Source organism: Eublepharis macularius, chromosome 16 (assembly GCF_028583425.1).
Source record: "Eublepharis macularius isolate TG4126 chromosome 16, MPM_Emac_v1.0, whole genome shotgun sequence".
NCBI lineage: Eukaryota > Metazoa > Chordata > Lepidosauria > Squamata > Eublepharidae > Eublepharis > Eublepharis macularius.
This window is the reverse complement of record NC_072805.1, coordinates 38150600-38177389: the sequence shown is the minus strand read 5'-3', so window position 1 is coordinate 38177389 and position 26790 is coordinate 38150600. Positions and strand designations below refer to the sequence as shown.

At 46.6% G+C, this 26790-nt stretch overlaps 1 protein-coding gene across 2 annotated transcripts in view; it reads left to right on the top strand.

Annotated features, from left to right (window-relative positions):
• Positions 1–26790, top strand: part of ZNF423 (zinc finger protein 423) — a 358203-nt gene that overhangs the window by 167197 nt on the left and 164216 nt on the right. For both annotated transcript variants that reach the window (XM_055000810.1, XM_055000809.1), the window contains exon 4: positions 14228–17451. In XM_055000810.1, coding sequence (XP_054856785.1) covers positions 14228–17451 — 3224 coding nt within the window. The remainder of the gene's footprint in view (positions 1–14227; positions 17452–26790) is intronic.

Below are 26790 nucleotides of genomic sequence, written 5' to 3'. Positions count from 1 at the left end.
ACCAAGCATGGTGATTAAAGAAATTTTCATATCCAGAGGCAGTAAACCTTTGAAACTCAGTGCTAGGAGGCAACGTCAGGGGAAGGCCTTGGCCTCTATGCCGTTTGTTGGCCGTACAGGGCAACAGGTTGCCGTTGTGGAAAACACAGTGCTGGACTAGATGGACCACAGAACTGATCCAGTAGGGCTCTGTTCTTTAGATCCCCCAGTAAATTCCATTTCAAGGGAGGATTTGAACTCCAGTCTCCTATATCCTAGTCAACCAATCTATTCCATGGAGATGCTTTGATAGGAACTGTAGACTATACTACTGGGCACTTCTGTTACTGTCGCTTATTATGTCATATCAGATGGCTTATATTTTGTTTCAACATTGTTTCAGCTCTATATCGTATTTCTGCTTGTTTTCTAAATTCAACAATCCATACCTTATTGTAACCTTTATTGAATGTCCCAGTTGTTAACTTACACTGTGTAATCTGCCTTGACAACGGCAGACTATAGATGACATAAATCAATCAGTTAGATGATCAGTCAATAACCCTTTGAGCTCTTGCCCTGCATGTGTGGCGTAGCTTGAAGACTTACTTGAACCACAGTATCTCATGGATTCAGCTATATTTTAAAATAATAGTTCGTCGGCAAGAAATAAACCATAATTATGGCTTTTCCTGATTTGGACATCACATAAAACTGTGGTTTGCCTCAAGCCATTAGTCTGTAGGGAAAGAAACACACAGACCTGAGGAGTTGGCGGCTCATTTAGAGGCCTCGAGCTTGTGTTTTCACTTCTGAATGTAGCCCATGCATATCTATTTTTACTTTCCCGAGACTCTTTTTTTTGTAAAGTTTAAATTAAAAAATAATCTTCTAGCTCTCTTGGAAGTGTCTAATAGTTCAACAAGAATTCGGTGTGGTTTTCAACATGGTATTTCTAAGCCTTTTTTAAACAAAATTCACACTGGGTTTTTAATCTCCAAAGGAAACTAGGTGGACCAGAATTCTGTAAACTGCATAAATGATGCAAATTAAGTACACCTGCTGTACATATATAGGGCTTGGGAGGGGCAGATATTGCTGCTTTTTGCAGTTTGTTAGTAGCCAAGATTAGCTGAAAGGAACAGCATGCTGTGCTTTTCCGGCAGCGTGCTTCCAGCCAGTTGGAGATCACAAAGCCAGAGAGAGGACACCACATCACAGTAGAGGCCACCTTACTTGCCTAAGCAATATCAAAGCTAATGCAAAGGGAGGGAGGAAGGAAGGTGCACCCCTGACCAGTGGAAACCTGAACAGCCGTACCCCCCCCCCTTTCTGAGAATTTTACTTGGCCCTGTGTGCACACATTCACAGTTATCTGTAGGGACTTGAACGATGAGACCCTCAAGAAGGTGAATTCTTTGCCTGTTACCACATCTCAGCACTACGGTTATGTAGCAGTTAGAGTTTGGAAGCTAGGACTGGGACGACCCGGGTTCAAATTCCCTCACTTTTGTCATGAAGCATACTTAGGGCTGCCAGTGGGGAATCTTCCATCCCCCGGCCCCACTTACCTGGCCGGCGAGGGGAACGCGCCTCCTGGGGTGCACTCCTGGGCTGCACAGTGCGCTCCCGGGGCATGCGGTGCAATCTGGCCCAGGATTTTGGCCAAATCGGCCCAGATTGGGCTGCTGCAGAATGCAGCAGCGTTCCTGTGTTCTGCAGCGGCCCAATTGGGGCTGAATCGGCCTGGATCAGGCCTAAAATGGTCCATATCAGGCCGGAATCGGGCTGCTGCAGAGTGCAGCAGTGCTCCCACATTCCACAGCAGCCCGATCCGGATCGAATCAGCCAAATCTGGGTCTGATCTGGGCCGGATCATGTCCAATTTGGCCCTGATCAGGCCTGAATCAAATCGATTCAGCCCTGCAGAACGCAGGAGTGCTCCAAAGGTGGCCCACGGCCTGCACGATGACATCATTTCCGGGAAGTGACGTCATCATACAGGCCGGGAGCCCGCACGACCACAGGATATCAGGTAGGTCCCAGGCCTCCCCCCTCCCCCCCGGAGTGGTGGGGGGACCTGGCCACCCTAAATTTACTGGACAATTTTGGGCCAGTCGTTCTTTCAGCCTAACTTGTCTCACAGGGTTGTTGTGGACATAAAGTCATAAAGTGAGAGAGGGGAATGGATGGAATCCCACTACCCCAAGTTCATTGGAGGAATGGCAGGGTAAAGAATATGATGCCTAAATAAATTTCCCTCTCTGTGCTCTTTTGGAATTGCCAGATACGCGCAACCAAGTTTATATGACAAATATGTTTGCTTGAAATCCATGAATATCCAGGCTGGATATATCTGCTTCGGGAGTGTGTATGCATAAACATGTGTGTATATGGCAGTTAGCGTGGTCCACTGTGTGCCGGTAGGACCTGTTGCTACATATAACCCATAAATTACCCTAGACGGGAACTGAGATTGGCCTCGGACCCCTGCTTCGTGGGCTGCCAGGAAGCTGCTGAGCCGAATGGTTCCTCCATTGATGGGACCAAAACAGAGCAATGAATAAGCTCTACTCCGCTGGGAATTGTCGTTGCGCTGACTTCAGTGATATTATAATGAGGATGCAGTGTCACCTGAAGAAAGATTGCGCTTGTCACTTGAGCGCCACCTTTGGAAGAAACAAACAAACAAAAAAGGAAACCTGTCAGAGTTTCGCAATTTTTATGACTGGTTCCTCCTGTCAAAGAGTCCAGAGATCTGTTGGAAGAAGGAAGTTGCCTTTCTGCAGAGCGTTTTGTTGTGCCGCCGCAAGAGGAGCTTTCAGATCACAGGTGTCGGGTCATCTCTGGTTAAACATGAAAGGCCTCTGATGCCGGGCTCCTTTTGCAAGGCGAACACAGATTTGAGAAGATAGAAGGCCTTTTAACAGGTGGCAAAGATTTTTGTTTGTTTGCTTTTCCTTTTCTTTAAAAGTCATTTCTCATTAAAAATGACAGATGCTGTTCATAAAAAGAAGGAACACATCTATACATCATAAGCCTGGAGCTCTCCTAAGTAAGCAGACAGTCTCTGCTTTTATCATTCCGGACATAAAATCTATACTTTCTTTCTCTTTCGTTCCTCTCCACTCCCCCTCCCCTTCCCAAGCTGTTATCTCTGTAACGGGTTGATAAGGAAAGGATGTCCCACTCTTTTAATTTCATTTTCCCTGCCCCATCTACCCCTGTGCTGTAGGTTTACCTAGGTAACAACAATTCCAAGTTACCGTGTCTATATTTTATGTACAGCCACATGGTTTTTATATCCCTGCCTTGAAAAGATTTTTTAAAAATCAGATATAAAATCAACCTTGCAAGCAATTCTGTAAAAATGTAATAGTCCACAAAATTGTTACTAGCCCTGTTCATGTCAATAGAAGGTAGATGAGCAGTTGGTGGTATAGTGAGGGAGAATTCATTATTATCTATTTTATAAGTCCAGAGGAATTAGCTGTGTTCGTTTGTAGCAGCAAAATAGTAGAGTCCAGTAGCACCTTTAACCAACTTTACCGTAGCATAAGCTTTCGGGAATCACAGTTCTCGATTATAAGAATTTATAAGAGTTCTCCTGCCTCTTTGCTTAGAAAGTTTACTTTAGGTGAGCCGACAACTGGCTATTGACACCTGTGGGGATATGTACAGCCCTGTGCTCAAACACTAGAAACTGGTGTTTCCATGTCTGAACCTTGGTCCACTGAAAACAGGGTTTGACGGCTTACTGGAATAGCGGGGGACCTCCTGCCATCTCTTTCGGGCTCCCACTACTGTTTGAATGAGTAATATGGGGATGGGAATGAAGTCAATCAGGAAGTGACATCACAACACTCTAGGAAGTCCCTGAAACTCTACGATTTTTATGGTTAAAACCTGGAAGTGATGTCATGAGGCTGATTGCTTCTTCCCCTCCTAATCTCCTACCCCCCGCAAAGCTCTTGGGGGTTGATGGCAGAGGCTTGGCAACTCTCATGAAAAGGACTCTTCACAGAGATAGTGCAATATGGCCCAAAGTAAACGCCTTATCCTCAGAAGAGACATCACGCAAAACTCACACGAGAAAACGCGATCTTCCGCGTTTTTTTCGGCACGTTGCACAGCGTTCTGGGTTCAGGTAAGCCGTGCAGAAACGGCCATAGGCTTTTTCTTCCCCCTTCTGTCAAATGATGGATCCTTGGATAGAAAACAAACATTTGGAAGGTACTCCCTTTCTGATCGTCAAGTGGGTAACATTGATAGGCACCCTGATTTCTACCCTTATGCTGATAATGCCCTGAAGTTTCCCACCCTTTGTGCCAAAGGGGCCCTCAGTTTCTCATGGGCAAGTTTGAAGAGCAGAGAGCTGGGTGGAAACGCCCCCCCCCCCCAACAACACATGGCTAACCCTAAAAATTTCCATAGAAATCGGCTGAGTTATTATAGATTCACCGAGCACGACAAAACATCACTGCATGAATTAGCAAACAGCTGTTTCTAATTTGAGTTTAGAACTGTACACAGAGGAACTTGTTTTAGTGTTCACTCCTTTCATTTATAATGAATTTTAATCACCGCTACAGGTGAGAAAAATGTAGAAACAAGCTTGTATCTTGTGGAAGAAACAAAGGAGAGACAGATGCTAACAGATTTACAGTCTGCGATAAAAGGAATGTTTTGGTACACTTTACATGTAATTAGGGGTGCAGCTGTTTCCAGTCCCAAGTCCATGATGCACGGCAGAAAATAGTGTCTGCAGCGGTTCCAAAGGGAGTGCAGAAAAACAGTGATTCAACCCTGAAAGCATTTAGTTTATTCCTACATCTAACATAAAAACTTTTTTTCCCTCCTCCACCCCTTTCCAAATCATTTATTGGAATATGATACAACTTGCTAAATAAGATTGATTTTTTTCGTAATTGTGTACAGATTTTTGACTTAGTTTTGACTCTGTGTGTGTGTGTGTATACGTATGAAAGCTAGCCTTATTTATTGTCTCTTCTGTAGGACCTTATTCAGTATCTGTTGAAAGGATGCCCACATATTGTTTACAGACACCGTATCGGCCCACTATAGGGGCACCCAGGGAGTAGTTCGTGACAAGTTATTAACAGCAAGGTCATTTTTCCTTATAAAAGGGAAGGGGGTGGTAGAGTAGATAGGTAGGAAAGAAGGAATCTGTCTTTTCTTCCTGCCCTTCCCCCCCTCAGAAAGTGAGCTTAACATGTCTTTTATGTTGTATGTTGCGTAGGAGTACAGGTGTTCTGCAAAAAAGTAAAAAAAAAAAACCTTTTTAACCACTGGTGATAAACAGTCATGCATGCCATAATCTGTGGTCGTTCAGCTTTCTCCCTGCCTGCAGTCTGGAGGTGTTAATAGTGAGCTGTGCCTCATTACAAAATTACACTGTACTTATGAGTTATAGGTCAAACCCATTCCCCCCATAATATGGAGAGACTCACCCTAGACTGCAGCGCTGGTTGGTTGTGAGCGTCATGTCCACTCCTCTTCTGCAATAAAGAAATACTTCGCAGCCTCACACAACCTATTTGTAAAATGGGACCGGCAATATCGGACAAGTTATGCCTTCTTTGCATAAGGCGTTTGCAGGTCAGCATAAACATTTGAGAAACGTTTTCCTCCATGCAAGAAGACCTGAATCTGAAAGAGAAGGGACTTTTGCTTTTACTTTCGGGGAGCAAGGGGAGAAACAGGCCATTGCCAAATCCCGACAACGATAAACTCTTTGATTTCTACATTTGTCTCCTCTGGTCAGCTATCCCACTGACCGAAGCACCTTCCATTAGCAGGAATTTTAGTCTAGAATCCAACCTAAAATCTTTTCCTCAGTACCTACCCGTTCCTGCACAGCAGAAGCTGGTTTTCCAACACTCTCTGTATTTTACAGTGAAGGAATAGTAAAAAAGATAGAAAGGGAAGTATGAGTTGACACTGTAAATCACTTTAAAGCTAAGCAGAAAAACTCACTGGTGTTCAGATTTATTGAGAATATCTAAATTGAAACATTTGGTTCTTGTAAACTTGATTTGCATTAATTCACACCAGCAGAGTGGTGTAGTCAGCCACCTTATGTGGTGTGAAGGCTTTCTTGTTGGTGCTTTGGAGCCTAATGGGATAGTCCTTGTAACAGAATCAAAAGTTGTTTTTAACAACTCACGATATATTTCTTCCCACTGCCACCCGTTTTGTAAACAAAAACTACAGATGTTGCTACCCCACAAACACCTCTGTAAGGAAGCGTGCCTGCACATACTTACATTAGGTATTTGTGACTCAAGGAAACCTATCCTTTCTGATGCTGTGAAAACTTTCTTGCTGATTGCCTGTAAGGTAGTTCTGAGTCACCACAGGTGATCAGGAAAATGGCTGTTTGCAATCTTCATCTATCTGTATATGCAGGGATCATTTCGTAGAAAAAGAGCTGGAGGAACTCATTAGCGTAACTTATTAGCATAACTCATTAGCATATGCCATGCCTCTTGACATCATCGGAAGTGTGTCATTAGCATAACTGATTTGCATATGCCACACCCCCTGACATCACCTATCCTGGCTGTTTTGGACCCAATCCTGGCCATTTAGGGCTGAAATAGGGTCCAAAATAGCAAAAAGGGTCTGAAAATGGCTGAAAAGGGGCCCAAAATGTTCAAAATTGGGCCGCTGCTGAGCGGGAGAGTGATCCACCACCCATCAGAGGCCCGATCCAGGCCATTTTGGCTCCAATCCAGGCCGAAATGGGCCCAAAATGGTTGAGAGGTGGGCGGGGCCACCTGTCATGTGACCTCTCTGGGGAACTGTTGGAACTGCGTTCCTACACGTTTCCCCTCGAAATGAGCCCTGAGTATATGGCATAAATATGCAGGAGAACTGTTTGTGAAGTTTCTACCTTTTTCTTATCGTGGCTGGCTGTAGAGGAAGCACTGTGGTAGGGTTCAAGCTTCGGCAAAACACCTGTGGTTCACTATTCATGCCACCCACCATATTGTGCAACCTCACCCCTGCTATTTTGCTTTCTGCTATTAGGAGGAGCATCATTCCGGCCCAGTAAGAAGAGATTAATGGATTTCCCAAATCAGACTAGAAACCAAGGGGCTGCTCTAGTATTTCTCCCGCTTTGTTCTCCACACTGCATCCAAGCCCTGCCCCAAACCTCAAAGCTCTCTCATTGATGATAGCCAAGTCTATAGATACGGCCACCATAGGGTGCCAGACCCCCCCACCCCTGCCCCTCCCTACCTGGCCAGCGGGGGGGCGTGCACCTTCCATGCATGCCCCCCTGTGGTGCTGCGCCCCCCCCCGTGCACAGCAACCGCCAGGATCAGGCCTGTTTTGGCCTGGATTGGGGCCCCTGTGGAGCGCGGGAGCATTCCTGCGCTCCGCAGGGGCCCACAATGGGACCAATCCGAACCAAAATGGGCCCAATCTGCGCCAAAATGGGTGCGGATCGGGCCCGTTTTGGCGCGGATTGGGCCCGTTGTGGGCCATTGCGGAGCGCAGGAACGCTCCTGCGCTCCACAGGGGCCTAAAATCCTGCTGTTCTACTCCAGACCAACACGGCTACCCACCTAAACATATTTTAACCTAATCTTCCTCCAAAATGTTGCATACTCTCAGAGCTTTTTGTGTGTGATGGTACTCACTGGTACTGAATACTAGCAATTTTGGGTAGGGGCTCTCCCAAGTTTTGAGAGGGGGATTGGTAGAAATTGTCACAATCTTATAGATAATTACTGGCATCACTTTGTTTTCTTTTAACCAAAAAGCACTGGTGTCATATCCCTGTCCACCACAATTATACTCAGAACAATTCTGCAAGGTAAATTGGGTTGACAGAAGATGACTGTCCGAAGGATACCCAGTAACTTTTCTGTCTAGGATTGGAATCCAGGACTCTCCAACTGAAATCCAGTCTCCAACCACTTCACCATACTGTTTCTCTGATTACGTTCATATTATCTTTTTCATCATAAGCTAGCAGTGTAGTTCGTAGTTCGTGGAATATTCAGGGCACAGGGTCTTCATTGCTTCCCGAGTAAATTTTCGAGCGGAGCAGAAATTAATCTGAAAGATAAATGGTGAACGGGTGTGATTTATTTGATGGTTTGGGCCAAGTTGCTCTTATTAGAGGGAGAAATACATTTACTGGATTTGTCCAATCAGGAATTATTCTTCGGTGAGGAAGATGAATGCATGCAGCCATGTAAAATGCACTGAAACATTAAGTCAATAAATTACTGCCCTGTTTTGTGATCGATTATCGAATTTCTTTGTGCACACTCTGTTACCGCACACCTATTCTCAAGAAGGCTTGCATTCTCAAGTCTATTTAGTGTTTCCCTTTTGTTCTTAATTCCATGTCTTGCATTTCCCCCCCTCTTTCCCACTTGCTCAGGTATGCCTCAGTTCTCAGCGACAAAAGCCTTCCACCAGTTGTGCAATCCCTCTGCTTTCGAAGATTCCCGCTTTGCAGGATTACCCATTTATAATGGCTTTAATCTCCTTTGGAAAAAGTGACTTTTTTTTTTTGCCCCTAATTCTGCTGCATTCTTTTGATTGCATGAATGTGGAATATTGTTGCAAATGGAAAAGAAACTTCATTACAGCCAAGTGTCTATTCGGTGTTTTAAATGCATCTTTGTGGAGCTATGCAACACTCTCTTTCATAAAATCTTTGAATTTTTCTTCCAGGTTTCTCCTAGAATATTAGGAGAAAGGCTTCTTGGGATGCATAAAGGCACCTTGAAGGGAGTCAGTTTTAGTCTGTGTTAGCCCTGTTTTGCTTGCTTTGTTTGGCGGTAGGACTCGTGGGCAAAGAAAGCTCATTTCCACTGCTTGCCACCTGATTTCCTTTAACTGGAGATGCCAAGGACCGAACGTGCTTGCCAAATCATGTGCACCCATCTGTGGCCACTCCCCAAAAGTGAACACGTGATGCTGATCCTAACCATCAGTTTGTCTCTACCGTCTCCTTCAATAGTTCTTAGTTCCCTGAAACAGGAGTTTCTTCCAGCCACACCGTTTGAGAACTGGGAACACTTTTGACAGGAGGTTTTTTTGGTCTGTGCTCGGCAATGTGATGTTAAGCACATGTATCCAGAGAAAGTGAGCTCTTTGCAACACTCCCCCACCCCAAATTCTGTTTATAGTGTGCGTGTGTGTGTGCGTGTGTTTATCTGACTCTGCCAACTGAATGTAACATTTCATGCATCTAGCAAAATGGGGTCTGGCACAGGAAAACTGATACTGCAATAAAATCGTTAGTCTTTAAGGCTGATGGATCAGGCTGCTTGTCTATCTAGTTAGGGTTGCCAAGTCCCCTTACCCTCTTGGAGGGAGAGGGGGACCCAGTACTCAGTTTTCTTCTCGTGCGTGTGGCATGATGACATCACTTCTGGCAGTGATGTCACTGCACAGACCCCTGGAGTGCTCCTGCGCTTCACACCCAAATAGGACCCCGTTTGGGCCCCAAATTAACAACAACAACAATGTTCAATTTATATACTGCCCTTCAGGGCAACTTAATACCCACTCAGAGTGGTTTACAAAGTATGTTATTATTATCCCCAGAACAAACACCCTGTGAGGTGAGTGAGGCTGAGAGAGCTCTGAGAGAGCTGTGACTGACCCAAGGTGACCCAGCTGGCTTCAAATGGAAGAGTGGGGAATCAAACCTGGCTCTCCAGATTAGAGTCCTGCCCTCTTAAGTGACTAACCCAAGGTCACCCGGCTGGCTTCAAGTGGAGGAGTGGGGAATCAAACCCGGCTTTCCAGATTATAGTCCTGCCACTCTTAAGTGACTGACCCAAGGTCACCCAGCTGGCTTCAAGTGGAGGAGTGGGGAATCAAACCCGGCTCTCCAGATTATAGTCCTGCCACTCTTAAGTGACTGACCCAAGGTCACCCAGCTGGCTTCAAGTGGAGGAGTGGGGAATCAAACCCGGCTTTCCAGATTATAGTCCTGCCACTCTTAATCACTACACCAAATTGGCCTGGTGTGAAGTACAAGCGCATTCCCTTGGGCTACAAGATGACGCCACTCTGTTGTGCTATACCGGGAACATGTCTGGGAGGCCTGGTCCCCCACCTTTTCCTCCTGTTGGCCAGGCAAGTGGTGGCAGGGGGTGGACCAGAGGACCCGGCAGCCCTATATGTAGTCTAGTTTCCTGTTTCACACAACAGCTCAACAGTTAACCTGGAGTGCCAATGAACGGGGCACAGAATTAAAGATGTGGCCCTCTGCTACTTACTGTGCTAGCTAGAATCCTAAGCTGATGGACCCGAAAGCTCTGCGAAGTCGGCCTCTCGAGGACCAATGGCATTACTCCTTTAAAACAAAAGGTATCGATATCGATGCCGAGCAAAGCATCGAAAGCATTTCAGTTCCTGAAACACTGTGTTGTTTGTTCAGAACACTGGCTCGACGGCTCTTGTATTTTAATATCTCGGGAATGAGTCTGCCATTTAAAAAGGCGAGAAGGAAATGCTTTGGAGAGAAAATCCGCCATTTGTTGCCCTAGTTTGAAAGCCCTTGTGCCTTCCTCATCCCATTTTGCCTGGATCGCCCCTTGAGGAGCCCAGCTGGCGTGAGCTGGGAATTGGCAGGCGGGGGGCTGGTGGTCCTTCCCTGCTGAATGTAATCCAGGGAGCAGGCAGCCAGCTGAATCCTTCCAGTTAGAAAAGCCCATTAATTTGAGTCCTTGGGGGAGGCAGCCTCCCCCTTTCCTTGCTCGGCAAGAGAAGCCCCCTGTGAACATGGCTGGCGTGAGAGCGAGACAGAGGCTGTCCAGGGCAAGGCATAAAGCTGGCTTATTATGGGGTGTACAGCTGATTTACAATCTGCAGCAGTTGGGTTTCATTTTTCATCTGCAAAAGGTGTAACCGTAGTCTTAAGGAAAGGGGAGCAACGAGTGGAAGCTCCCTGGTTTGATGAATTAAAATGTTACTTCTCAGTGAATTAGGGGAACGAGAAAAGTAAAAAATTAATCTTAAGCATTTTGTAGCCTTTCAAGGTCACTTCTGCCAAAGTGGCAGGAGACAAAGCTTTCTTTTTATAAACGTTGCGATGCCGTTTTGTGATGGAGTTGTGCCTACGGTGATGTACAATAGGAGCCACCATTTAAAGAAATATTTGACCCTCCCTCCATTAAAACAGATGTCAGTACAGCAGTGGGATATTATAATGGAAATTGGCAGAGGGCAAAAACTAGCAGTCTAATGCAAGCCTGAGGGCGACTTAGTAGTAAGACGCTAGTCCCTGTCATTCACCGGCGGGAAAGAAATCTTCCCCACGCTTACCAAAGATATGCAAGGATAGCAGTTTATAACCCTGTATTTGGAGTGAGTTAATATAGGACATTTACACCATGTATGCTAAGTATACAAAACAATTCTACTGTATTCTTTATAGGTCTAAAAGAATATATTGAATGTTAAATTGCAATAAAGTAGTGTGTATTGATAGCTGAGGCAAACTTGATCTTGTCAGATCTCAGAAGCTAAGCAGGGTCAGCCTTGGTTAGTAATTGGATGGGAGACCTCCAACAAAGACCAGGGCTGCAGAGGCAGGCAATGGCAAACCACCTCTGTTAGTTTTTTACCTTGGAAACCACAGCAGGGGTTGCCCTGAGTCAACTATGACTTGATAGCACTTTCCACCACAATTGTGTATTCACAGAATTTGTTTAGAGTTTCATACCTTGCAGTGAAGTTATCAGTTAGCTGTTCCCTATGCCTTTTTAGAAGAATATTTATACAGCAAGCTTACAATATAGGCGTATTTAATTTTAATCTCTGGATTCTTAAGCTTTTAGATGTTACTTGGAATGTGTGATTGTTTCACCTGACTTAAAAAAAATGTTACCTAGCTGTTAGGAGGCTGTCCAATTTGAACAGAGCCCATGGCAGGAGATAGGCCCTTTCCCCCAAATAGATCCCCTCCAGTCAGGGGAACTGCTTTCTAAAACATTCGTTCGCAGGGCACAGAGTGTCTGTGTGTGTCTCCCATTGGAAAGACTTGCCCCACAGTTTGATACAGGTTTAAATAGGTTGGTAGCCCATATAAGAAGTGTAATTAATGTTACAGAGTTCCGGGTGTTCCTAAGAATACTGTCAGATATCTCTGGAGAGGGTGGGAACATTTTAAAATGGTGAGTTAACTGCCCACGCCTGTCTGCTGTTGAGCTAGCCTCCGGTCTTAGGAGATTGGCAAGGGCAGAACTTGGCATGAGTTGATACCTTTTAGCTACAGCAACCGAGATCAGGCCTTTTCACGTCCCAGGTCCAGGGCTTTTTTTCAGCTGGAACGCGGTGGAACGGAGTTCCAGCACCTCTGTCTGGAGATCAGGGGGCGGGGCCACCGGCCATGTGACCATTTTCACCGAGGGTGATTTAAACTTTTAAAAACGACCCCCTTGTTCCAGCTGACCCAAAGTGACGTCATTGTGTGGCCCTGAGTTCCACCACTGAGTTCCGCCACCTCTTTTCCCAGAAGAAAAAGCCCTGACCAGGTCCATCTTGGTTCTGATCTCTGAAACAGTAAAGAGGCAAGAAAAGAGGGCAAGAAGTCTATAGGGCGTAAAAGAAGGACCGAGTGTAGGCAGTATCAGCAACTGTTAAGGTCAGGCAGCTGGCAAAGTTAGAAGCAATTGTAGAAAACTCTGGCATACTCTGAACTTTATGTGGAGTGCAGCCTGGTTATCAAGGCATGGGCCGATTCCAGACGACTAACCTTAAGTCGCCTCATGCCGCCCTCTTCCGGATCGCGACGGGGAAAATGCGAAATATCGCGTTTCCTCGCGCGAGTTTTGCGCGACGACGCGCAAAACTCGCGCGAGGAAACGCGATATTTCGCATTTTCCCCGTCGCGATCCGGAAGAGGGCGGCATGAGGCGACTTAAGGTTAGTCGTCTGGAATCGGCCATGGTGTGTACCGACAGAATCCTGCCCAAGACTCCATCCACAAAGATCTGGGAGCAGAGCATTAGCTGGCTGAGATTTGGCATCTCGTCAGGGCCTGTTGGCAAAGAAGGAAAGCTGAGGAAGCTTAGCAGCTGTTACTGGTGTGTTTGTGTGTGTCTGAGAAGGATGAGAGAACAGCAAGAGAGATCTAAACAGCTGCAGCGAATTCGCAGCAAAAGGCAGGAACAGCTGTGTCGAAGAACAAACTCCTTGCTTTCCGACGCGTTTCAACGTGGAATCTTTGCAAGGGAAAAAAAAATTAATACGTCCGTCACAAAATCTCGAACCATCAGATCAATATATCGACTCAGTACGAGATGCCCCAACAGACCCTGTTGTGCTTCCGGGCTCTGTGATGCAATGCAGAAATGCCACTTGCTTGGTATCTAGCTGCAAGGATTGGCAAGCGTGCGTGGCATGAAATTGGAACTGGAGCTGGGCTGGCTGTTGATCACAAGCAAAGTTCAGGGGCATTGTATAGAATACCAGCCCCTTCTTGCAAGAAGCAGGCATCTCTGCGTTAATTGGGTGGTTTTGGAGCGGTCAGACACCTTCCCTTTCCGAGCGTCTCTGACCATCGATTCTAAGTTTCATTTCAGGTGCAGGCGAGCTTTTGGGGGAAACCCAGCTCATTTATGTCAGACTACTGTTGAATGACTCTGTGCGTGTGTGTGCGCGAGAGAGAAAGATTCTCCATCTGTAGCTGCTTCGCTACAGCCCTTCCCGTTTCCAGGCAGGGCCGAAAAGGGTTTTTTTTTTCCCAGGCTGTATTTTGAAAACTGCTCTGACTGGTGTCTGTTGGAAAACGCTCACGTACGAGCACTTAACGCAGTAGCTCTTAGAAATGTTTGTATCGCTCTGAGGCATGTTGCGTTTTGTTTTCTTGACTCGCTGTTTATTGCTTGGCAATACAGTAGACAGGTGTTAAACCTGCTTGGGGGACTGGGGGGGGGGAGAGAAAGAGGGTGGAGAAATCGCTTAGCATTAATAGCTATGTTTTGTTATGGGCACATACGTATAAATACATTTTTTAAAATTGCATTTTGAGTAATAAGTGCCTCCCCCCCCCTTTGCACAAACATCCTTTTAAGATTCAGGAGGCATTTGTGGGGGTGGTTCTTTTGTTTTTGTGCAGCAGTTGTAACCCCCCCCCCAGTACTGTAGTGGCAGAAGGCCGCGGTGCCGTTCAGCAGCTTTTGTCCCTCTTTCCACAGATGCCCTGGGAATTGTTCTTAATCTCCTTTCTGCTTTCCCATTACAGATGGCGATGACGACCCACAGCTCTCCTGGGTGGCTTCATCTCCCTCAAGCAAAGATGTTGCATCACCCACTCAGATGATAGGAGATGGGTGTGATCTCGGCATTGGGGAGGAGGAAGGGGGAACCGGCCTGCCGTATCCCTGCCAGTTTTGCGACAAGTCCTTCATTCGCCTGAGCTACCTGAAGAGGCATGAACAGATCCATAGTGACAAGCTACCTTTCAAATGCACCTACTGCAGCCGGCTTTTCAAGCACAAGAGGAGCAGAGACCGGCATATCAAGCTGCACACGGGGGACAAGAAGTACCATTGCCACGAGTGCGAGGCGGCTTTCTCGCGCAGCGACCACCTCAAGATCCACTTGAAGACCCACAGCTCCAGCAAGCCCTTCAAGTGCACGGTCTGTAAACGTGGCTTTTCATCCACCAGCTCCTTGCAGAGTCACATGCAAGCTCACAAGAAGAACAAGGAGCACATGGCCAAGAGCGAGAAGGAGGTGAAGAAGGACGACTTCATGTGTGATTACTGCGAGGAGACTTTCAGCCAGACTGAAGACCTGGAGAAGCACGTCATGACCCGCCACCCGCAGCTGTCCGAAAAGGCCGATTTGCAGTGTATCCATTGCCCCGAAGTATTCGCGGATGAAAACTCGCTGCTTTCCCACATCCACCAAGCCCACGCCAACAAAAAACACAAGTGCCCAATGTGCCCGGAGCAGTTTTCTTCGGTAGAGGAAGTCTATTGCCACTTGGATAGCCATAGACAGCCTGATTCAAGCAACCACAGCATCAGCCCCGACCCTGTTTTGGGCAGCGTGGCATCCATGAGCAGCGCGACGCCAGATTCCAGTGCGTCGGTAGAGCGGGGCTCTACCCCTGACTCCACGTTGAAACCACTGAGAGGGCAAAAGAAACTCCGATCCTTAGAAAGAGAAGAGGGCCAGACGTGGTCCAAAGTATCCTACAGCTGTCCTTACTGCACCAAGCGTGACTTCAACAGTCTTGCGGTCTTGGAAATCCACCTGAAGACCATCCATGCAGACAAACCTCAGCAAAGCCACACGTGCCAGATCTGCCTTGAATCCATGCCCACCTTGTACAACTTGAATGAACATGTGAGGAAGGTGCATAAAAACCACGCGTATCCCATGATGCAGTTCAGCAACATTTCTGCCTTCCACTGCAATTACTGCCCAGAGATGTTTGCCGATATCAACAGTCTGCAGGAACACATCCGTATTGCTCACTGTGGGCCCGGTGCCACGGCCCAAGATGGTAACAATGCCTTTTTTTGCAACCAGTGCTCCATGGGCTTTCTGACGGAAGCGTCTCTGACCGAGCACATCCAGCAAACGCACTGCAGCATAGGAAATTCCAAACTGGATTCCCCTGTGGTTCAGCCGTCCCAGTCTTTTATGGAAGTTTACTCCTGCCCCTATTGCACAAACTCGCCAATTTTCGGCTCCATCCTCAAGCTAACCAAGCATATTAAAGAAAACCACAAGAACATTCCGCTGGCCCACAATAAAAAATCGAAAGGTGAACAGAGTCCCGTTTCTTCGGACGTTGAAGTCTCTTCCCCCAAAAGGCAACGGCTCTCCGCAAGCGTCAACTCGGTTTCGAACGGTGAATACCCGTGTAACCAGTGCGAGCTGAAGTTCTCCAACTTTGAAAGCTTCCAGACCCATTTAAAGTTACACTTGGAATTGCTTTTAAGGAAACAGTCGTGTCCGCAATGCAAAGAAGACTTCGATTCCCAAGAGTCCCTCCTGCAGCACCTGACGGTCCATTATATGACTACTTCGACCCATTACGTGTGCGAGAGCTGCGATAAGCAGTTTTCGTCAGTGGACGATCTGCAGAAGCATTTGTTAGACATGCATACTTTTGTGTTGTATCACTGCACCCTTTGCCAGGAGGTTTTTGACTCCAAGGTATCTATCCAAGTGCATCTGGCAGTGAAGCACAGCAACGAGAAAAAGATGTATCGGTGTACAGCCTGCAACTGGGATTTTCGGAAGGAGGTGGACCTCCAGATTCACGTGAAGCACAGCCATTTGGGCAACCCGGCTAAGTCTCACAAGTGCATCTTTTGCGGAGAGACGTTCAGCACAGAGGTGGAGCTGCAGTGCCACATCACAACCCACAGTAAAAAATACAACTGCAAGTTCTGCAGCAAAGCGTTCCACGCCATCATCTTGCTTGAAAAACACTTGCGGGAGAAACATTGCGTCTTTGATGCCGGGGCTGAAAACGGGACAGCAAATGGCATGACGCCAGCCAGTAAGAAGGCCGAATCTGCAGACATCCAGAACATGTTGATGAAAAATCCAGATACGTCCAACAGCCATGAAGCCAGCGAGGATGACGTGGATGCTTCGGAACCCATGTACGGGTGCGATATCTGCGGGGCGGCTTATACGATGGAGGTCCTTTTGCAGAACCATCGGTTGAGGGACCATAACATCAGACCAGGGGAGGATGACTGTTCCCGGAAGAAAGCTGAATTCATCAAAGGGAGCCACAAATGCAACATCTGCTCGAGGACCTTTTTCTCGGAGAACGGGCTCCGGGAGCACATGCAGACGCACAGAGGCCCAGCGAAGCATTACATGTGCCCCATTTGTGGGGAACGCTTCCCCTCTTTGCTGACCCTGACGGAGCACAAAGTGACTCACAGTAAGAGCTTGGACACAGGAACGTGCCGGATCTGCAAAATGCCTCTGCAGAGCGAAGAAGAATTCATCGAGCACTGCCAGATGCATCCTGACCTTCGGAACTCCCTCACTGGATTCCGCTGCGTTGTCTGCATGCAGACGGTCACCTCGACTCTTGAGCTGAAAATCCATGGGACGTTCCATATGCAAAAACTTGTTGGGAACTCTGCAACGTCGTCTCCCAATGGCCAGGCCTTGCAGAAATTCTACAAATGTGCTCTGTGCTTGAAAGACTTCAGGAACAAGCAAGACCTGGTGAAACTGGATGTGAATGGTCTGCCGTATGGCTTGTGTGCTGGATGCATGACTAGGAGCACCAATGGACAGTCCATAGGGATGACTGCGCCAGACATTAGCGAAAGACCTTGTGGAAGCCTGCGGTGTCCGGAGTGTAGTGTCAAATTCGAAAGTGCCGAAGACTTAGAGAACCATCTGCAGTTGGATCACAGAGACCTGACGCCTGAAATGAGCGGCCAAAAGAAGGGTACCCAGACATCCCCTGTTCCCAGAGTAAGTTCTCTTCAGTGGTTGTTTTTGTTGCAAACATAATGATATACAGATGCTTGATTTGGAGAGTCTGATGTGTATACGTGTGCACCGGACACTGTGCTTGTGAACTGGGACATCTCTGCTCTCTTAGGTATCAGAAGCTATGCTATGAACAAATTCTCATTTACTTCCTTAACTCTCCTTGACGTGAGTGAATAGGAAGTCCTTTCATGTGCAGGCATTCCACGTGAGCCTTTGAGCAGTACGAATGTTAAGGTTTGGTTGAGAATGCATGTTCCATATGATATTATTACGAAACATGTTTGTTTGTTTTTTGTCTAACAGATGTGTTTTCCATCCTGGGATAGGCTTCCCTGTAGCTGTTTCCTGTTACCTGTTGAAAGTCATGAGCCATTTGTATTGCAGAGATATAAGGGGAAAGGCATAAAACAACGACAACAGCAACATTCGGTTTATATACCGCCCTTTAGGACAACTTAACGCCCACTCAGAGAGGTTTACAAAGTATGTTATTATTATCCCCACCAGGGATCATTTCGTAGAAAAAGAGCTGGAGGAACACATTAGCATAACTCATTAGCATATGCCACACCCCCTGACATCACTGGAAATGTGTCATTAGTATAGCTGATCTGCATATGCCACATCCCCTGACATCACCTATCCTGGCGGTTTTGGACCCAATCCTGGCCATTCAGGGCCGAAATTGGGCCCAAAATGGCAAAAAGGGGCTGAAAATGGCTGAAAAGGGGCCCAAAATGGTCAGGATCGGGCTGCTGCTGAGCGGGAGAGTGATCCACCACCCGTCAGATTCCCAATCCAGGCCGTTTCGGCCTCAATCCAGGCCGTTTCGGCCTCAATCCAGGCCAAAATGGGCCCAAAATGGCTGAGAGTCAGGTAGGCAGGGGTACCTGACCTCTTTGGGGAACTACCGGAACTGCGTTCCTGCGCGTTCCCCCTTGAAATGAGCCCTGATCCCCACAACAATCACCCTGTGAGGTGGGTGGGGCTGAGAGAGCTTTGAAAGAGCTGTGACTGACCCAAGGTCACCCAGCTGGCTTCAAGTGGAGGAGTGGGGAATCAAACCCGGTTCTCCAGATTAGCGTCCCTCCGCTCTTAACCACTACACCAAACTGAAAGGGACTAGAGACTTACTTTTGTTGGGAATTCAGAGAACCTTGCAGATTGTTATAGCATATTAGCATTACAATGATAAGTCAATTGCCAAAAAATAATATATAAAAATGGAGAAAGTAGCCCAGTGGCAGGGGGAAGAAATTGCTGCTGTGGGGAACTGGAGCAGGCGCCAGTGGGGGTGGGACTGAGAACATCCGAACTTTCCCAGGCACTTGGCTACCACCCCAACTTTCCAGTGATCTTTCCCCTTAAAAATCACAGCAAAATAAGTTTGGGATAGATTATAGGAATGATGGGGGAAATCCAGGAAGTGTATGAAAGCACCATAATGGAGATGTGATTTTTTTAAAGAACAGCTTCCTAGTAGCATCCAAACCAGGGCAAAGAACCCATGTATAAGGGACCTAAATCTAGCATATGACAGTTTTTTCTTTTTTCAAAATGGCTTTTCTTAGCTACTGATTAATTTATTTGGAGGTTGGAAATCCTGGCTGTTACACAATTAGGCAAACTGTGACAGCGTCACTTCTGCAAAGTATTCATTCACAGAAAGGTATCATTCCATCATAAAGTAATTTTAGATGCAATTTCAATAGAATACCTTTCTAAAAAGTGCAATTAACTAGATTATAACTCTCAAGTAAATGGCATTTGAATCACAAACTGGATATTTCACTTAAAACTTCAAATTGGAATTAATTGGGTAGCGCTGAAAGATTTTTTTTTTGCAAAACTTTTTTCAAAGAGTAAACGGAGACTAAGAATGCTTTAGGAAAAAAACTGAATTGACTGGTACGGCTCTGCAAAGTTTTAGCAGATATAGGAAGGCCTCCTTTCTACTCTTACTAAACTAGCCTGGCTCTTTGTGCACACCTGATTTGGAGCAGGTAAAGCAAAAATACTTGAGAAGGCTCCTTCTCATTCGCCAAGCCTCTTCCTCACATCAGACACATGACAAGTAAGCTGGCTTCTAGTTTGTCCCAGGACATTCCAGGCATTCTCTGGGAGACCACGTTGTATGCCCTGAGCCTCCAACATGGCCAGTGGGGCAATGAAAACACTGTGTGCTCCCTGTGCCAGATGTGCACAGAATGCTTGGAAACCCCCCAACTGTTCTTTAGGGGGTAGTTGTTATTGACCCCACACCAAAAATACTTCTGCTCGACCAGCATCCAGAGTTCTTTCCCTGGTTTCAGCTGGAGCAGAGTTCAGGAGAGTTCCTCGAGTGCAAATGGTAACGTTCGAATACTGGCACAAGTGTGCTTTTCTGCTGTAGATATTGAGGCTAGCTGATGTACGTGGCAGCTTGGCAATGTGCTCACCATAGAAAATGCCTCATATCTTCCCTTCTGCGTGCATGCTTTTCCCCGTGTCAGAAAAAGTTACATGTGGCAAGGTTGCCAGCCTCCAGGTGGAGGCTGGAGATCTCCTGGAATTACAAGTGACCTCCAGGCCGCAGAGATAAGTTCCCCTGGCTGTTTGGGAAAGTAGACTCTATGGTATTATAGAACACTGAGGCCTTTCCCCTCCCCATACCCCAAATTCCACCCTCCACGGCCCCAGGAATTTCCCAACCCAGAGCTTGCAGCCCTGCTGTGCAAGGCCTTTAAGGAAAAGAACTTGTGTTATCCACAAACCTCTTCATAAGCCACCAAGACAGCATTCTACTGTTTACTGAGGAGTGTGTGATTTACATAGGAGACGGCAGAACCCTGTTTTTCTACATTTATCCGATCCTCTTGTGTCCTATGCATGGTGTTTGAATGAGTTCTCAGCCTAAGGCTAGGAATAGACATCAGGAAGACACACGGCTGCCACTGAAAGCAGCATCCATGCATCTCCTCCTCCTCCTCTTTACTATAACACAACTGTGATTTCATTTTGTTTCTGTTTCCTGAAAGGGGCAGTTGGTGAAGTTGAGCAGAAGTGGGGGAACATGCAAAGGATAATGTAGGCTTGCTGCTGTTAGGAAGAACTTCCTGACCGTTAGAGCGGTCCCTCAGTGGAATAGGCTTCCTCGGGAGGTGGCGGGCTCTCCTTCTTTGGAGGTTTTAAAGCAGAGGCTAGATGGCCATCTGACAGCAATGCTGATTGTATGAACGTAGGCAGATCATGAGAGGGAGGGCTGGAAGGGTTACATCAGTGCTTAGTTCTCGTGGCCCCTTCTTACACACCCAAGGTAAGGCCGATTAGCACTTTGAAGTCAGGAAGCAATTTTCCCCAGACCGGTTTGGCTAGGGATCCTGATTGTGTTTTGTCATATTCTGGGCATGGAGCAGGGGGCACTGGGGGTGTGTGAGGGGGGAGGTAGTTGTGAATGTCCTGCAGTGTGCAGGGGGTTGGACTAGATAACCCTGGAGGACCCTTCCAATCCTGATTCTATGAACGGCAGCCACACATCCTCTGTAACCTCTTGTCTGGGCCAAATGATAAACCCAAATCCATTCTCTTTAGGATGCGAACTTCCTTTTTTTAAGTCAACCCTCCTAAAATTAAAACTTGAAAGTAATTATTTAAGTTAGCTCTATTATACCCTGAAACAGTCTTTACCATATTGCATATGTTAAAACCCGAAGAGTGTTTTTTTTGGGGGGGGGCAGTATTTTACTTTACACTGAATATTGATTAAATAGCAAGTTTCCAGATTAACTTCTGATCAAGCTAGCAGCTGCTGCTTCGCACACGTCTTTGCAGCACAGCCCACCATTGGCGCCTGGTGCTAATTCTTTACTAGTTTAGCACACAAGCAACTTTTAGAGGGCAGGTTTCATGCCAGCAATTTGTGGGCTTGCAAATAATTTCATCAAACTTCCATTTGTGCTTTGATAGATAACTTTATCCCTTTGGCATTTCGGATGAAACTGGAAAAACGAATAGGCTCAGAATTTTTCTCCACTGGCCAGCAAAGGAGTTGCGGTTATAGCATTCTTTACACGCAGTGACTGTTTTTAATTACCCTTGGTTCTGTGGATAAATTGGCAAGCTCGAGTGGACCTGTTTGAAGGCCTTACACACGCACACGCACACGCACACGCACACACACACACACACACACACACACACACACGCACACACAAAGAGCAAGTCTGCCCTAATGAAGGGCAGTCTTGTACATAGCTGGGCTTGAACTGTTAAAAGCCTGCCTGGTAGAGATCTTTTGCTGCTCGTGACAATGTGTGTTGGGTTCAAAGGATTCCCGAAGCTTGAAACAATCCGAGCGAAAGATTCTTTGCTTTGTTTCACTCACTGCTGCTTTAGCGCTGCGACTGCATAGTACTCCCTTGGGGTCAAGCGAATATGTGACTAGACCTGCCTCCAGCTGTGATATACATCTAATTCTGTGGAGAATAAAATACGAAATGGAAACACCTCTCCCTTCAGTGCGACGCCTCTTGAGAGTTCATCATCCGAAACTACTTATTAGCCCCATTGTCGCCTTCCTACTCCTGGCTTCTTCGTTGCGCTTCAAATTCCTCTTAAAGAACGGGCCTCTTCTTTTATGCCAAACTAATTCCTATTTCCTATGACTGCACACACAGAGGCTGGAATACTCCATGCGCCTTCTGTATGCACCCCCCTCCAATCCCTGCGGTTGCCGTGAGTGGAAATTGCTGCTATCCCCTCACTCTTACTTTTAACTGTCTGTCTTCAGCAAGAGCTTCCGTACCTCTCCTTCTCTCGGGAGAGAATTTAAGTTCTTCAACAAAGTAAATGCTTTGAATCTCATCCCGGGAGGGTAGATTTCTTTTGTAGAAGATAATGAAAAATCAGGATTCAGGCCTGCACCAAATTACACTTTACACAGGAGCCTGCAATTGGCATATATGCTAATGCCTTAGACCTGCTGCACTTCCTACCCTTTTAACATTAACAACTGTGTGAGCAGGTTCCCAGGTTGCAAACAACCCCTTTGTCGTTTTCGGATGGCCATGGGCAGATGCAGAGGGGTGGCGCGTGCTCCAGCCACCACATTTAATGTGCTCCTTGATGCCAGTCCCCCGCTGGGCGTGGGGGATCCCCCTGCTCCCACCCTCCACCCCCTGGCGGGGGAGGCATGGAATTCCTGGGAGTGCTCGTGGGCATGTTATGTGCTCCCGGGTGCAGGGCACGCTCCTGTGGGCTGGATCAGGCCTGAATTGGCCTGGATTGGGCTTCTGCAGAGCAGGGGAATGCTCCCCCGCTCGGCAGCAGTCTGTTCCAGGCCATTTCGGGCCCAATCCAGGCCATTTTGTGTCCAATCCAGGCCATTTTGGCCCCGATTTGGTGTGGATTGGGCCCAAATGGTCCCCCTGTGGAGCCCAAGAACGCTTCTTGGGTGACCACAGCCTGCATGATGACATCACTTCCCAGAAGTGACATCATCGCACAAGCCCTGGAGCGTAAAGGGGAAGAAGACAAGGTAGGTGCCAGGTCTCCAGTCTCCTACTGGGGAGGTTGGGGGAACTGGCGACCCTAGGATGGTAAGAAGGCAGTTCTATCAGTCATGAACGATGCGGGGGACAGCTCAAGACACTTTCCAGTTTGAAGCCAGTAAGAAATGCATTTATGCAACAAGATCTTCTTGTGGTGTAGACAGAAGTCATTTAGCTCCATGGAAGCCTCAATTAACCGTAACCCCAATCCACTTGTGGATAATTGCCACTAAATCCCATTTGTGAGAGGTCTGACATGATCCCATTGGTTTCAGTGAGGCTTAGCTATGACTAACCCCTTACTTCCCATCCCTTACCACAAATAAGTGGTGTGAACACACCACTGTCCCCTTTTATCCCCTAGCTCCTCCCCTTCTTCTCTTTGTCATCTTCTTGAGTATTTTATTTTAGAATGCAAGGAGGAACTTGTCTTCTTGTACCCTGCATGGCACCGTATACATTCAGGGTACTATGTAAATAGCATTAATAATGGTAGCTAGATCAATCCGATCTCATCAGAACTCAGAAGCTAAGCAGGGCTGGCCCTGGTTAGTAGTAGGTTGGGAGACCACCAAGGAAGCCTGTGCAGAGGCAGGCAATGGCAAACCACTTCTGTTTGTCTCTTGCCTTGAGAGCCAGTTTGGTGTTGCAGTTAAGAGTGGCAGGACTCTAATCTGGAGAGCCAGGTTTGACTCCCCACTCCTCCGCTTGAAGCCAGCTGGGTGACCTTGGATAAGAAACGGCTCTTCCAGGGCTCTCTCAGCCCCACCCACCTCACAGGGTGATTGTCGGGGGCGGGGGATAACAATAACACATTTTGTAAACCGCTCTGAGTAGGCATTAAGTTGTCCTGAAGGGCGGTATGTAAATTGAACTTTATTGTTATAAAATCCCATGGAGTTGCCGTAAGTCAGAAGTGACTGCACTTCACGCAGAAAGATTGAGCCCAGCAAAGGCAGGCATGTAGTTAAGGGCTGCACAAATGAACGCTAAGACAATTAGAATGGATGCGTGTTTTCATTCCTTTAGGTTAATTAGGGCAGACAATTTATTTCTTCATTTTGGGTCTCGTACATACAGTAGCTGCACACCTGAAACTGATGGCTCGCACGCAACCCGCAGATTTCAGAAGCTTCACGGAGACAAGCAGGGGCCCCTGATCACTTGTATTCTTTCCAGAGAACAACAACTTCCTTTAGCTTGTTAAAAAGCTGTCTCCGAAAGAGCCAGGCAAGCTAAATTGAACAAGGTGCTGTTCTCTGTTTTCTAATCTCTTGTTGATTTGTAGTACAACAGGTAAAAATGCAGTTTTTATTCAGCCTGCGATACAAGCCAAGCAGCCTACAGCTGTCCAAATGACGTTACCGCTCTATAATTCTTGACCAGTTTCTCCATTTTATTCTTTTTGCCTTTTGGAGCATTATTGATTTTTTCCTATGTATTTTACACGTAGACTAACAGCCAGGGATTAGAACAGTATATAGTCAGAAGGAAGCTAAACTGAAATTACATTAAAGACAACAGGAGTGGATATTTCAGGGTGGGTTGGAATGCATTGCTGTCTGTGATTCAAGAAGGAAAGGGAGCTTTGGAATGCAGAAGTTTCTCTGAATGCCATTTTGTTGATCACATCTCTGAAATGTTGAATCTTAGAGCATCCTGGAAAGTCTTCAAAGGAAATAGGGTTATAAAGGTCTTTCAAAAATAATTCTAGGTAGGCCTGCCAGACCTTCTACTACCACTCCAAACACTGGTGGAAGAAAAGTAATATTTAAAAAAAGCAATGTCACTACATAGCTCTAGGAATTGCAGGAACCTCTATGGTTTTATGATAGAATTTCCAACAATTCCTAGAGCTACCCCTTGTTTCTTCCAGGTTGTACCCAGAAGTGACTTAGTGACATTGCCAACGTCACATGCATGCCCCCTCGGCTCTGCCCTCAGCCATCCAGCCATTTGCCTGACTTGCACTAGGAAAAATGAGCAGACCTATATCATTTGCCTGACTTGGCCTGGCAACCCTAATTGTGGTAGCTGATGGGTAAAATTTATTGTCTGGGTATGAAGCAGGAGAAAAGAAAGACACAAAACTTAAGAGACTCATTTAAAAATTCTTTTAATGATTACTTGTATCCTGTATTAGAGAGCCAGTATGTTGTAGCAGCCAGAATGTCAAGCTCACAACTGGACACGGACACAAACAGAAAAAAAACCGAACATGGTGTTCGTTGTTCGTTGCCATCCATGAACAACAAACACTGACGAACATGATCTGGTCACGAACATGTTCGTTGTTCATTGTTCGTGGGGGTCAGCAGACTCTCCTCCAGCCATCAAGGTCCCTACCACACCACTCCCAGAAACCCTACCTGAGCAGGCAGCAGGAAATGTACCAATAATAAATAATAGCTTGGCCTCAGAGCCCGGCAGCAGCCCTAGAAACTGAAGGGGTAGATCCCTACCGCACCACTCCCAGAAACCTGACCTGAGCAGGCAGCAGGAAAGGTACCAATAATAAATAATAGCTTGGCCCAGAGCCTGGCAGCAGCCCTGGAACTTGAAGAGGTAGATCCCTATCCCACCACACACAAAGAAAATTCAAGCTCCAATGCACTCTCCCTGTCTCTCTCTCAAAATGCCAACAGCAACTGTCTCTCCCTCACTGTCAGCAAAACCAGAGCTGGGAGCCCCCCTCCCCCCTGCTCTTTGCTTCCTTGTAACAAATTTGGAGCTTCACACTTGAAAGGAAGACGTGCCTATCAAGCTAAATTGGGCTTAGATTGGGGTTTCCAGGGCAACAGCAGGAGTTCAGACAGAGTTTAGTCCCTGCCTCCGGTCGCCAAGGGAATTGATTGCTGGTGTCAGATTGTCTGGCTTGACGCACAGCAACGAATGAGGCTTGCAAGGACCACCTGTTCATTTAGAATGGGGCCTTACCAACAACTTGTTCGCAAACAGTTGATTGGGCTGTTCATGGCTTTTTAAAGTTCGTATTGCTGTTCGTGCCCATCTGTACTCACAACCACAGAGACCTGGATTCAATTCCTCACTCAGCAGTGACACTCTCTGGGTAACCCCATACTAGTCACTCTCTCTCAGCACAGTCAACCTCACAAGAGTTTTGATGAGGATAAAATGAAGGAGAGGGGGGAGAGAACTCTTTGGAAGAAGAATAGAATAAAAGTGTATTAGAGATTCTAAATAGAATAGACCAGTTGAGCATTTGTGTTGGGAAGTGACATATGAACACAGGCAGTTGTCTCACATCACTTTATCTCAGTATTGCCTGCTTTGACTGACTGCAGCTCCCCAGGGTATTGCGTAGAGAGAGATTTAGCCTAAGAACATGCTACCTGGGAACCTATAAGTGAAGGTGACAGAGATGGGTCTTGGGAGCTTTTGGATTCAAAGCAGGTGCTCTGCTACTGAGTTCTGATACCTCCTAAGTCCTGTGTTCAAATCTCACCTTCCGCCTTAGGCAAATTACTATTCTCTGAGTTGATTTACGGGGGAGGTATTAATATTGGCCTACTTTGCAGGGTTGTTGTAAGTTTTCTGGAACTCATTAAGCTGAAGTGCTTTAATCGCTTAGGAAAAGTGTTTTGTATTAAATATTGTTGATTGAGTAGGTTTAACTCGTGCAATACTTATATCATTACAAAAAGAGGTCTATACTCATGTATAAGGTTACGCTGAGTTCTACCAATTCCTCCCCTCAAAGATGCCGATACTTAGAACTGGTGAGCACAGCCACCCTACCTCTCCAAAAAAGCCTTGTTCCTGGCATGTG